The 14238-nt window shown below is 37.1% G+C and overlaps 1 protein-coding gene across 4 annotated transcripts in view; it reads right to left on the reverse strand.

Annotated features, from left to right (window-relative positions):
* The window catches only part of dync1i2a (dynein, cytoplasmic 1, intermediate chain 2a), a 41028-nt gene that overhangs the window by 9784 nt on the left and 17006 nt on the right, over positions 1-14238 (reverse strand). For all 4 annotated transcript variants that reach the window (XM_042763145.1, XM_042763142.1, XM_042763143.1 and 1 more), the window contains 4 exons: positions 6559-6642; positions 5744-5906; positions 5553-5652; positions 2953-3078 (listed from right to left, as the gene is read on the reverse strand). In XM_042763145.1, coding sequence (XP_042619079.1) covers positions 2953-3078; positions 5553-5652; positions 5744-5906; positions 6559-6642 — 473 coding nt within the window. The remainder of the gene's footprint in view (positions 1-2952; positions 3079-5552; positions 5653-5743; positions 5907-6558; positions 6643-14238) is intronic.

Raw genomic sequence — 14238 nt, forward strand, 5'->3', positions numbered from 1 at the left:
CTCACAGTGCCCAAAACCACTGGTAAATGGTTTACTGACCATGGTATTACTGTGCTCAATTGGCCTGCCAACTCTCCTGACCTGAACCCCATAGAGAATCTGTGGGATATTGTGAAGAGAAAGTTGAGAGACGCAAGACCCAACACTCTGGATGAGCTTAAGGCCGCTATCGAAGCATCCTGGGCCTCCATAACACCTCAGCAGTGCCACAGGCTGATTGCCTCCATGCCACGCCGCATTGAAGCAGTCATTTCTGCAAAAGGATTCCCGACCAAGTATTGAGTGCATAACTGAACATAATTATTTGAAGGTTGACGTTTTTTTTGTATTAAAAACACTTTTCTTTAATTGGTCGGATGAAATATGCTAATTTTTTGAGATAGGAATTTTGGTTTTCATGAGCTGTATGCCAAAATCATCAGTATTAAAACAATAAAAGACCTGAAATATTTCAGTTGGTGTGCAATGAATCTATATGAAAGTTTAATTTTTATCATTACATTATGGAAAATAATGAACTTTTTCACAATATGCTAATTTTTTGAGAAGGACCTGTATAGTTATATATATATATATATCTATATATATATATATATATATATATATATATATAGATATATATATATATATATATATATATATATATATATATATATATATATATATATGTAAACCCCAGCAGAGATTGATGTTATTAGTTATTTTCAAAGCTTTAAACCAACAAAAAATGTAAAAAAAATTGAATTAAAATTATTTGTTTATAATCACTTCAAACAAAAAACTTTTTGTTCAAAACTAAAACTAAAAATAATTTGTTTATAATTTCTGCACAGGAGAGACTTGGTGTTGTTTCAAAACAAAAGGAGATATATATCAGTAGCAGCATCAGCTATTGGTCAAAATGATGTGAAAAATATCGGCATATCAGATATAGGCAAAAATCTAATATTGTGCATCCCTGGAATTTAAATTTTTGGGTGAACTAACCCTTTAAGTATTTGTTCACTTTGCTTTGAACACAGAATAAAAGTGCTTAAAAATATACTTTATAGAATAAAAAAATCTACAAAACTTTGATAGTTTTATTAAAATGATTTTTGTTTAGATCATTTATTTTATACTTTTTGAAAATGAATGTTTAAATGTGGGAGAGGTAGTAAAGAAACTATGTAAAGTTTGACCAGTGACTTCACACTGCTGCTTCTCAGTGGCTCAGCTGATATTTTCTCAGCATGTTCTGTACCTTCTTATTTTGGAGAATAGTTTGTGAGCAAAGCTACATTATAAAAGCCTCTGAGGTGCATCAAGCATAAATGCACCTTGTAACTGTGTGATGTGACCACAAATTCCACCAAGGCACCTCAAAACACCAGTCCAATGCACACCACAAAACAACAAAATTCAATTTTTACACCAACAACTAATGACGCTGATACTGAATTTTGTCCTGCACTGAATAAGCTGAACAACTCTCACTTTCCTCTAAGAAGAGTTAACCAGCCCCAACACACTCAGCAGAAAGGTGGAAAAGTAACAAGTTCACACCTCTGTGAGTGTGTGTGAATACTTGTGGAGTTGTTCCGCATCAGTGTGTGTGTGTGTGTGTGTGTGTGTGTGTGTGTGTGTGTGTGTGTGTGTGTGTGCGTGCGTGCGTGCGTGTGTGTGCATCCGTTGCTGAGGGCAGCACATGTGGTTCTACTCAGGTCGTCCACAGCAGATCACCTCAGGCCAAACACACAGCTAACACTAAACATACAGCAACACTCCACTGATCAGTGAACAAAAACATCCAAAAGAAATGCCACAGTTTGCTTCTGTATTGTTTGTTAATGACGCATAATGGCTAGAAGGATTAAAAAACTGTAGGGTTGAATCTGATGACTATTTACTAATGTCTGATTTGAAAGTATTTTAAATCAACTGAAGTCAAACAGTTCATAAAGGTAATTCTCATTTTATATGTTTGTATAAATTTCATTTAATGATATTATTGAATACAATTCCTAAAAAATATAGATTTGTTTTCCTTGCATCACACTAGCTTTGCTGTAGTACATGTATAATGTGAAATTTAAACTAATCTCTCTTTTTTATGAACAAAATGGCAAAAATAAAGTATTTACATTATTATAACACAGTTACTAAACACATTTTATCATGGTTTGAAAATTGAGGTTTTATAAGATTAAGTTAAATCTGACCCAAGGAATGAGAAAGCACTGGGAAGGTTAAGTATTATTCAGTACTGATTATTAGAAAGTGTTACTGACGCTACGCTTACAGAGCTCTGTTAATAAAAGCATATGAACCTGAGTTTGTGAATCAATGTGGATGTGCAACACAATGTTTAAAGGAATAGCATCATAAATTAACATTTCATCATCATTTAACTCCCTCACCCAATGTTGGTCTAAACCTGTATGACATTCACTCTTTCATGGAACACAAAAGGAGATATCAGACAATGTTCACATGCTGTTTTTTTTCTCCATACAATGACATTTTATGCTTTTACTGCATGGAAAAGAGAAGCTTGAAGTTTTCAGAACCTCTTCTTTTGTGATCCACACAAGGAATGTGTGTGTGTGTGTGTGTGTGTGTGTGTGTGTGTGTGTGTGTGTGTGTGTGTGTGTGTGTGTGTGTGTGTGTGTGTGTGTGTGTGTGTGTGTGTGTGTGTGTTTGAATGCCAGCAGAGAGAAATCACAGTGTGCAGAAGCTGTGCAGGGGGATGAGACGGAGACAGTAAGATACAGAGAGGAAGAGAGGATGGAAGGAAATCGGTCTGCAGGCCACCCGTGAGATCTCGGGCCGGGGTGTAGGTGTTTGTATATGACAATCATGTTACGTGGGATGGCTTTCAGGAGGTGTGTGCACAGGGAGGAGTGAGAAGTCAGTAGATGCTGATTGAAGACAGGCACGTGTGTGTGTGTGTGTGTGTGTGTGTGTGTGTACCTGACAGTGGAAGACATATTCCGGTGTGGTCTTCTTGTATTTCATGTTCCAGACCAAAGCCACTCCATCAGGCTCGTGCGGTGCTTCCTCGTTGTTGTTGTAAGTGGCCACTAGCAACTCTGGATACTGTGAACACATGTACAGGTCAGGAGAACTAGACGTTTACTATCTAAGAAAAACTTGTCCTTTCCCGCATTAAGTGTGGTTACAGCTTACTCTGACCAAGAACCACCCGCTTACAATTATTTATTTGTACTTTTTTTGTGCTGACTTATTTAAAAAATATATAGATTTTACTATTTATTATTTCACACTTTAGTCCGGGGACCAATTCTCACTATTAATTACCAGCTTTTGCCTCAATAAGCTCCTAATTTTCTGCTTATTAACAGTTAGTAGTTATGTTTCGGTATAGTCATTCAGAATAAGGCATTAATATGTGTTTTATAAGTACTAATAAACAGCCATAATGTTAATAATATGCATGCTAATAAGCAACTAGTTAATAGTGAGAACTGATCCCTAAACTAAAGTGTTACACTGAATACTATTTAATAACATATAATATAATATTCTAAAATAATATATAAAGCTTGACAATACTAATAATTCAAAATACAAATTAAATGCTACCATAGTAGTAGTTGTACCCCCAAAAAATTAGAAATTAAAATCTATTATCATTTACTTTGTCTTTAATTATCATAAACATATTTGACTATATGACTACATAAAAATAATAGACGACTCCTGTGCTATATTCAGACTGAAACGTCAGTCATATATGTATTATATTGGAATGACATATTCGTGAGCAAATGATGACATTTTTTGTAATAAAGCATAGCTTTTCCAGAAAGAAAGCTACTTTTTTCCAAAAAAAAAAAAAAAAAAAAAAAAAACTGAGGAGTAATATTACACATCATTATAGCTGCGAAAGTGTTTTTAATTAATTCCTATAAATTAAGTTTTTAAATTTTGTGTTTTATTTGTGGTATTTAATGTAAATTTAAGCATTCAGGTTTGCTGCTGTAATCCACTGGGACTCTTACTTAACTGTTATTCAAAAAACAGCAATACTGAAAAACAAATCTTAATAGTGTAGCTATTTTTCAAAAGGATAACCTGACTGAATTTTAAATCCTTTGAATGGGACATAGGTCATTTTTTGATCATTTACTGTATATACTTTCTCATGTCCTAGTATCATATGCAGGGACAATTAATACTGCTAAAACCAACAATGCTGTAAAGTATCTGATGAGCCACTGATTGCATGACGCCAGGAGATTTCTCATGTAAACTCACACTGACAGCATTGTTTGAGTGTGTGGTTTGTGCTCTCTCTCAAATCACACACATCTGTTTGTGCTGTGGACACACATGAGGTGCAGTGCGTTTGAGAGGGTTTATACTCTAGATCTATTACATCAAACTAGACACAGCGACTCCAAGACATCCAATCATCTGTTTGATACGGCGAGAGAAATTAACTTTGAAAAACACCTCCAAACACACAGCCAATGTGAAATATCTTCACATTCATATTTGTTGGGTTAAAATCAAATTGTTATATTCTACATCAACAAAAGCATGTTAACCAGATGAGATTTGTTTTTAGAGGATCAGTGTTATCTTCAACATTTCGGTCAGTTGCAGACAAATAAGCAGCAGTTTTGATCAAATGTAAAAATAACATATTGACAAAAAATATAATTCAGTCTTCACTTGATACACGCCTAATTTCATGTGCACTACGCTGCCATTCAAAAGTTTACAGACTGTAAGATTTTAAGAGTTTGGTTCCAAAATGTGATAAACACCATTAAAAGAAAAAAAAATGTAGTTCCCGCCAAAATCGGTATTGTATCAGGTCTGTACTGTCGTATCCGCCGTGTTACTCTGTCATGTTTTCTCCCTTTCTTTCCAAACTGTGACAAACGCCAGTCTCCCTTCTCTGCAGAATGCAATATATCAACTCAACCAATCACAGCGCACCATTCCACGCATTGTAAACAGCAGTGAATACAATTTGAATTAACATGAAGTTAATTTAAAAACTGCATTAAGTGCAATTTACATGTTTGCATACATTTATTTTAAGTTGAGTGTTGCTTGTTATATTTAAAAATAAATAGTAATTCAATTTAAGTTTGGGCTCTGTTGTAAACAGAAACCTGATAGTAGGCCTAATGTAAAAGGGCTCGCTGTAGTTTACAGCATAAGCCGTTACACCCCTAGTTTTATAATAAATCTTTGAAAATCTAAATCTGCTATGTGAAAGTTTGAAACAGAAAATTGTGGTTTTCATCTTGCCACTTGGTAAAAAAAAATATATTTTTTACTCAAATTAATAATTTTTAAATGTATTTGAAAGAAGACTCTTATGAGCAAGGCTGCATTTATTTGATCACAAACACAGAAATAACAGTTATACTGTAAAATAGTATCATTATTATTATTATATTTAAAATAAGTGTTTTCTATTGCAATTTATATTTTAAAATGTAATTTATTCCTGTGATCAAAAGCTGAATTTTCAGCATCATTATTCCAGGCTTCAGTGTCACATGATCTTCAGAAATCAGAAGGTAACGTACCTGTGGGGACCAATCCAGACAGGTCACCACCCGCTGTCTGGACCAGTGATCATCAACAAACTTCCTGTTTAGAGACAGTTTGGTCCCAGCCTGCATCTCACTAGACACACACACACACACACATATAAGCAAATATCTCACACTGAACAGTGCATACGAGCTGGTTTTAGGTGAGTAGGGCTGACTGTTACCCCTCCTTCTCCTCCATGTCACGGCCGCTGTAGTCGAAGAAAACGTCCACGTGTTCGGACAGAGCGCGCTCCATGATGCGTGTGCTGTGATCGAAGAACTCCATGAACTCCTCCGAGTGCAGGATCTGCAGCTTCTCCTCCTCTGTTAGCTCATGAGGGGGCGCTACACTCACGAACAGACAGGACACAATCACAGGTGTGTACATGAGATTCCATTTATACATGAGAATTGCTGAATTCTTGATTCTAGTGTTTGAAAAATATTCCAAAGTATTTAATTTAATAGTGTTCAATTTTCCGTAACAGCATGGCTGTGAAGCGGTTCCAGGTTTGTTCCAGTCAATCCAGTATTGAGCCATGCAAGATTGTAGAAAATTGTAGGAAAGTAAATCTACACAAAAAAGATCTTGAAAATTGTCTAAACACATGCATACAGCAAGGAGCAACCGTGCATAAGTGGAAAAATTTATTCTGAACCACTCAACTATTCGAAAATGTAATGCATGCTCTGGGAAGAAACAAGGATGCACTAAATTGTGTGCATTAAACTGTCAATATTTGACAATATCAGTATTTGCCAAGGGGCAACATTTTTCATTTTCATTTACTTGAAACTGAAATACTAAAAAGACTGAAACCATAAAAAAAAGACAAACACAAAATTACTAAAACCACATCTGAAATGAAAACAGGAAATACAAAAATGTAATTAAAAATATTAACAAAAACGATGACAGTAAATCAGTGATAGTAAAGTAACAGTAATGTATTACAGTGGAGCTGACAGGACACTGTACATGAGGTGTGTTCAGTACCTTCCTCGTCCTGTTTCTCTTCTGGTTTCTCTTTCTCTGCCTCGACCTCGGGCTGCGGGGGTGGGGTCTCTTCCTCATCTTCCTCTGCAATAAGAAGATCACAAACATCAACATAATTCACATCAGAGCTGCAGTACTGTCTTATTACAGGACCCATGTTTCAGTTGGTAAAGTTTTTTTTTGTGTGTGTAAACTGGGTTAATTTGAATAAAACAACTCAAGGTAACATCGCAGCACTGCTTTCTTTCAAACTGCATACTTTGGGCACAATTTAGGATTATCAACACCCACATTTACATACCAATATCAATTCAGTGTTCAGCAACTTGGCCTACAGACAATATAAACTATACTGCATAAAGTCAGCCAATCATAGCAGAGCTCATTAACATATGTAAATGACCTCTTAAAGGCATAGTAGCAGTAGCTTTTTAATTCTAGGGCCAGATAGTATGATAAACGTCATGAAAAACTAAAATTACAAGGTTTTTGGTGCAAGAAACTTGAGACTTGTAAAACCACTGTATAAAGCATTCAGGGTGGGAAGTTTACTTTAATTTTAACTTGTCAACCAAAGTGGTTGAAGTACAAGCTAAATTTTACCTGCCATATTCTCCAATTAAAAAACTCACTATATAAAGTGGATCCTAAAAAAAAAAATGTGTAACGTACATTTTTAAGTGTGACTGGGGTCACTGTACACAAAACTGAACAAATATAAAATGAATGCGTGTAAGATAAGCAAGTTACCCATCACTGTGCTAAAAGAACCAGCCTTTAGCAGGTGATGGATACCTAATTTCACTCTGAATCCCTATTCAATTCAATTCAAGTTTATTTGTATAGCGCTTTTTACGATACAAATCACTGCAAAGCAACTTTACAGAAAATTAAGTTTCTACAATATTTAGTAGTAGCTTATCAGTAATGACTGTCAGTTTATGTGCATACGGCAGAAATGTTCAGAAAAATCTATAAAAGACGTAAATAAACAGACGATTAACACTATTAACAGCAATTATTAACATAAAATAACCAGGACTGTGGAAGGATTTGTTTCATTTCACTGGTTCTGATGAACATCAATTGAAAAAGTGGAAAACCCAAATTGAATCAGCCAACAAATTCTTGAAACCCAGTGAATTTGTGACAAGTCTGTGACTGCTAACAGCCTGTTTAGTCTGTTCAAATGCCCAAGAACAACCTGGAGTGTGTTTTTCTGGGTGTGTTTGGACATTGTCTCTACATCCCAGACTCTGTCCTCTCTCTAATCTACAGGGGGCTACGCCGTCGCAGAGGTCTTAACCTACAGCCCGTCCAACAGACTCCCGGCGTAACTGAGACAGGGACTATTCAGCAGCGCATCCCACACACGCAGGGCGCAGGTGCCAGCGGCTGAGACAGCTGACGGCTCTGTGTGTGTATTAGGCAGATGGTTTTGCTGCAATTGTGTGTGTGGTGGCACAGGGATGGCACAGGGTTTCTGCCTGACTGCTCTTAGTCAAGACTCTCTCTCCGGATACACAAGTCTGTGCAATTAGAGAGTCGGCAGGGGGTCCAGGGACCGCTATTCACCCCCAAACATGAGCAGCTAAATGAAGCTTCTGCCCTGACCAGCTGTAAGCCACACACACACGGCTCATCTCCTACAATACTCTAGCAGTGACGCCTGAATAAATGTAATCTCAGGGAAAGACGTTAAAAGGATGTTGAAGGAAGAGCTCCCAATATGAAATGTGTTCATTTATTTGCATTCTGAATCCATATGACTTTAGTTCCTCTAAACACAAGAGGAGAATATCTGAAGAATATTCTACAGTAGCCCCTCTTTCCAACACAATAAAACAAGGAAAAGCGACCCGGTCGGAAAGGAACCAAAAAAAACCCTAAAAAAGTAGACCATAGTAAAAATGCATGATTTGGGGGGAAACGTGAGAAAAGGTGTAATTTTTCTGATATAAATTTAACTTAAAATATGAAACAAAATAAATACTACAATACACTCTTAGAAAAAAAAAAGGTACAAAAGCAGCAACCTTTCAAAAGGTACTAATATGTACACTTTAGGTACTAGTATGTACATTTAAGGTACTTTAGGTACAAAGGTGTACCTTTTACAGCTTTTATACTTTTTTATGAGAGTTTAGTAAATGTCAGATAAAACCATAACATAAATATAAACTATTCCAAATGGAAATAGTATCAGAAAAATAATGATTTCCAATATTTTCCTCACAATTTTATGGACTTTTACAGGACTTTTTTGGTTTACGTTACATCGAAAAAAGCAGCTAGGATATCCGTCAGTGATCTCGTCCAACAACACGAGGATGAGTAAATAATGAAATAATTTTAATTTTGGGGTAAATTATAATTATAATTACCCCACAAATATTCATACCCGATAATCAAAATAAAGGTTTCGTGGTACACCCAAGTTAATGGCATCTTCTTTGCATGACCAGAAAAACTTGTTTCAATAGAGAGTGAAATTGTCCTTTCCTGCAATAATCAAAATGATAATGTCATCTGTCAGATTTTACATCAGAAAGGTGTCCACGGCTCTCTCAGGAAGAGAGAGAGAAGAGCGGGGTGGAGGAAGTCGTGGCCTAGAGAGAGAGAAGAGCGGGGGGCCTGCAGGAATTGGGGTGGGGGGAGTGAGGACAGCTCTGATGAGTTTTGAGCAAGGATCGAACCCCAACTCGTTCTGATGACACGGGCCATCAGTATGCCGAGCCGGTCACGTCCCTCACTTTTTTTCTCAGCAAGAAGAGAAGAGAGAGAAGGTTAAAATCTTTCCTTTCAAGGGCCTCAATCAGGCTCGGAGGAAAACAGTAATCAGTGTCTTTCAGTCCGGGGCCCGAACGCAGCGCGGCCCTTTCTCCCCCAGCCAGACCCGAGCAATCAACCTGCCAGGCATTAGCAGCGGAAAGACAATCTGAAAATAAGGGGTGTAATGCACCTGCCAGCAAAAATGCCCATTTGGAGAAAAGCAAGTGATCCTGGTGACCCCACAGAGGGGGGGAGAGAGATAGAAAAACATTTAACAGAACTCACCCTGATGGCAGATCCCCTTCCCATCGACACCTCATCTCAAAGCAGCAGCAATTATAGCTTTTGTATCCCTCAAGAAATAAAAGCTTTTTGCAGGGAGGGAGGGCGTAAGCAGAGAGAGAAAGAGAGCAGCCAGTAATCGGCAGGCTTTGTCAAAGGACAATGTATTAATGCAAGCACCCCATGGGGTCAGAGGTTGTTCGAGAACAAGACTAATGCTCTTTGATGTCCTCTGCAGGTGCACGGAGTCCGTCGGACGCCCACAGAAAAGGAGACACAGAGAGACCTCTGAACGCTGACTTCCACGTTTGTGCTTGTGAAAGAGGCCCGAGCGAACCCCAGCTCTGTGAATACGAGTCCGGGACTTCTGCGCGACTCAATGAATGGGTTCTTCGCGATGTGCTTTACAGCTGCAAAACAGAACAAAGAGGTGTGCGCAGCTCTTCGGGTCGCATCACTCTCCACAGAGGAAGTTCTGTTGAACAGATCGATCAAGATCAGTGTTCAACACCAATTCTGGCCATCACAGTGCACCTCCAATACCCCAAAATGCCGTCTTAAGGTGCGGCCACCAATGTTCTGCACATTTAATAGGAATTCACAAGATCTGGTATTCCACGTATGGGTGAAAGATTTTCCCACACAGATTTTGCAACAAGTTGAGTTGGTCACATGAAATCGGCAAGTTGCTTACTTTAAATGTGACTCCAGTGATTCGTACCTTGCTATACTACTGACAATGGACAAGTTTTTGCCTGTGAAATTTAGATTGAGGCAATTTATGTGGCATTAATTTTTTGTTAAGGCATTATACAGAAAAAAACCTTTAATGACCAAAAATGCTGTCTTAAGGTGTGGTTAAATGTACCATTGTTTAGCTATGTCCGTGGGCAAAATCCAGGCAATAGGGTTCTACTAGATCAGGAATTTTGTGAAAGACTTCCCCAAGCAGAGTTTGTAATAGGTTCAAGTTCAACTTATACTCCATTACTTTTTTTTGTGAAGGCATTACCAAATTAGTTCTGTCCCAAAATGTTTGTGCAAAACACAGATAAAATGAGACCAATTGTGGCTTTTTATTATCCCCATAATCAATGTCGTAATTCCTGAGTCATTGACTGATAGCTGATGAATGCTGAAATGAGTGCATTCAGGAGATGATGGACAATAGCATTAATTTAGAGATGCTGGGATCTGTGAAGAGCTGGGCTGAGGGTTCCTCACTTTAAGAGAGATGCTCTTCATTTGAGAGGCTTCTTGTGATTAGCATGGGATATTAACCCTCCCATGAGCACAAGGGCGATTAAAACAATCACTTTTAATTCAATTTCACACTCTCACAACCCCTGGTGCTCCAGCAAGCAGAGCTGAGGATCGGGCAATATCCATCCGCAGATCTACAGTCTTTTTGAATGTGTTTTAATGCAAACCAAGACCATAAAACTGATGGAAGGAGCACTGCTGGACAACAGCATCTGGATCTAAGACCTTCAGACACACTGGTCATATCAGGTCAGAATGCCACGTGGAAAAAACGCAAGACAATTCAAGTAATGCACAGTGGCTACTGCACTGTATGACATGACAGACAACTAGTTTTGTGCAGTGCTGTTCACACACCACTGATGCAGGTATGCAACTGAAAATTTAAGGGAGTCACTTAATTTATAGATTGCATTAAATGCATGTGAATGTAACCGTATCTAGCACTCTGAAACAGCACTGTCCTATATGTAAACAGTATGTCCTGCTGCGCACAGTAACGTGCACACACTTTCTGACCTACACGGAGCTGAGCCTTCAACAGCCCCACAAGCCTCTTCACCACAAACCACTCCATCAGTGAAAAAGAGAGAGAAAAACCTCCCAATGTCACCCAGAGTGATTTGTTATGTGCTGGAGGAGAGACAGGAGAGAGTGTGAGAGTTGATGAAATGATTATACAGTGGCAGGAATGGAACTGGTGTGGGTGTGTGTGTGTGTGTGTGTGTGTGTGTGTGTGTGTGTGTGTGTGTGTGTGTGTGTGTGTGTGTGTGTGTGTGTGTGTGTGTGTGCGCGTGTGTGTGCGCATGTGTGTGTTGAGGAGAGCTTTCGGTCAGTCTGCAGATAAAAGTCTTAAATTTAACATACTGTGGGCTGGGGCAAAGTGACATAGCAGAGAAAAATATATATCTAGATTTTTTTTTCAGCCTTTTGACAATGTGTAAATCTATCTCATCACAATAGGTGATATTTCTGCATTTGCTCTGAAAGGGCTTAAAAATTATAGGTAGCATCTTTTCAAGTACATTCAAAATGTTTAATGCATGAAGTAAAATACAGCATAACGTTAAACTATCTCATGAGGACTATCTCTATGAGGACAGGAGGAATAATATTTAGTTATAATGACGCTTAACAATAAAAAGTAATAAACAGTGACACTTACCTACATACACAGCCGATCTAAAGTTTGGGGTTGATACGATTTATTTTTTTTAATGTTTTTGAAAGTCTCTTATGCTCAGAAATTCTACATTTATTTGATTAAAAAAATACAGTAAAAACAAGCATTATGAAATATTATTTAAATTAAAAATATTTTTTCTATTCGCATTTATTTTAAAATATAATTAATTCCTGTGATTTCAAAGCATCATTACTCGAGTCTTCAGTGTCACAAGATCCTTCAGAAATCATTCTAATATGATGATTTGCTGCTCAAGAAACATTTCTGATTATTGACAAATATTACATTAATGCTTAACATTTTTGTGACCCTGATGATTTGTAAGGATCCTTTGATGAAAATAAAGGTCAAAAGAAGAGCAATTTTTTTTTTAAATACTAAAACATGAATCGTGATCTGGGGGTATCAGTGAATATTTGATATTTTATATAAATTCAATGAAATTGGCTGTCAGTCTAAACTGATTTGAAAAAATGAACCAAAGTTTTTGTGTTACACAAGTCCAATGTGATAATAAAATATCTGACTTGACACTGTTACACAAACTACACCTAACTTATCAATGACACAGTCTTATATATTATAAACTGTGATTATTTCTCAGTCCTAATGTGAGATGAGTCCACACTTCAACACAAGAGCATTTATTTTTCTATTTATCATGTGGTCTTTAATCATTTCTGCAGTTAAAGTGCTCATCTTTGTTTTAGTAATCCTGTTTTTCATTTATCATGATAAAGAAACTTCATTGAAGATTGATTCTCTTTAAAAATCTTTAAAGATCAGGAAGACTAAGAGGGAGTGAGAGAACTGAGAGATAACAGAGGGGAAAAACAGAAAGATGAATGTTATTTTTAGACAGGCAGATGTCTCTCTCTTTTATGATAAAATCAACTCACTGCTAAGATAATTAAGTTTACTGTATAAATATGTAAAAACAGGCCCTGGTGATATCTGCATCTAATATCAGCCTAATCAAACCAATGCTAATAAATGAAACTGTCAAATACTGATTTAGTCAAGCTTTCATTAAAACGATCCCTAATTATCTCCCGCACAAACATCAACAGAACAGACATCACAAAGACACAAACACACACAGAGTATAGCAGTGATCATGTATATCTGACATGAGAGTGGGGCGGTCACATAAAAGGCCTCAACTGCAATTACACAAACCCTGGCCTGCCTTTGGACACACACTCTCATATCTCCGCTAAACTATTTCCTGTGCCCCCTCTCGCTCCGTCTCTGTAAACGGATGTGAGTGTGTGTGTGTGTGTGTGTGAGTTTAATCTTGCCTTACGTCTTATGTTTCTCGAGTCTCTGCAATTTTCCCTCAGCTTTCATCTCCATGCTCACTACGGTCAGATCATTTCCAAAGAGGCTTACACACTTCTGATCTCTGACGCACACACACATCTGAACATCTCTCAGATCAGAGGCTTGTGCTCTAACTGCTGCTGCAGATGCACTGCCTCCTCCTCCTCCTATGATTGACATGTGTCAGTCACGCTCGTTTCTACCCTGACCTGCATCCTCAGTGTTAAAAGTGTTCTTTTTTTTGTAATGAACCAAACCACCTTTGTCAAATAATAACCTTTAGTAAAATAAGTTGATTTTTATGCTGTGGTTGATAAACCATAACATAACTGACATTGTAAACCTACTGTGTTGTCTGTTTAATTTTTAAACATGATTTTAAACAAAACCTACTGTTTTTGTCTGTTTTTACATTTTTTTTATTTTTACAGAGAATCAGAAAATAAAAATCTGAGAAATTAAGCATAAAACATTCAAATTTACAGTAAAAAGTATAGTTTTCCTAAGCTGGAATAAAAAATGTGTACATACATACATACATACAAATGTGCAGAAAGAAAGCACCAACACTGGCCATTATCAGGGTTTCTGCAGGATTTTTAATCTCAAATTTAAGACCTTTTTAAGACCTGCACAAATAAAATTAATACCATAAGACCGGGGTAGGTAAATGTCTATAGTACCGTATTAAACTGTAAAATTACTGTAAAAAGTGTCATTTACAGTTCAGGTACAAGTTTTCACATGATAAACTTTACATTTCAGCCTTTAAACCATTTTTAAGACAATGGATGAGTCAAAAGTATGAATTATTTTATTAATTTAAACAATAATCATTAATAAATTATTATATC

This window comes from Cyprinus carpio, chromosome A9 (assembly GCF_018340385.1).
Source record: "Cyprinus carpio isolate SPL01 chromosome A9, ASM1834038v1, whole genome shotgun sequence".
NCBI classification, from domain to species: domain Eukaryota; kingdom Metazoa; phylum Chordata; class Actinopteri; order Cypriniformes; family Cyprinidae; genus Cyprinus; species Cyprinus carpio.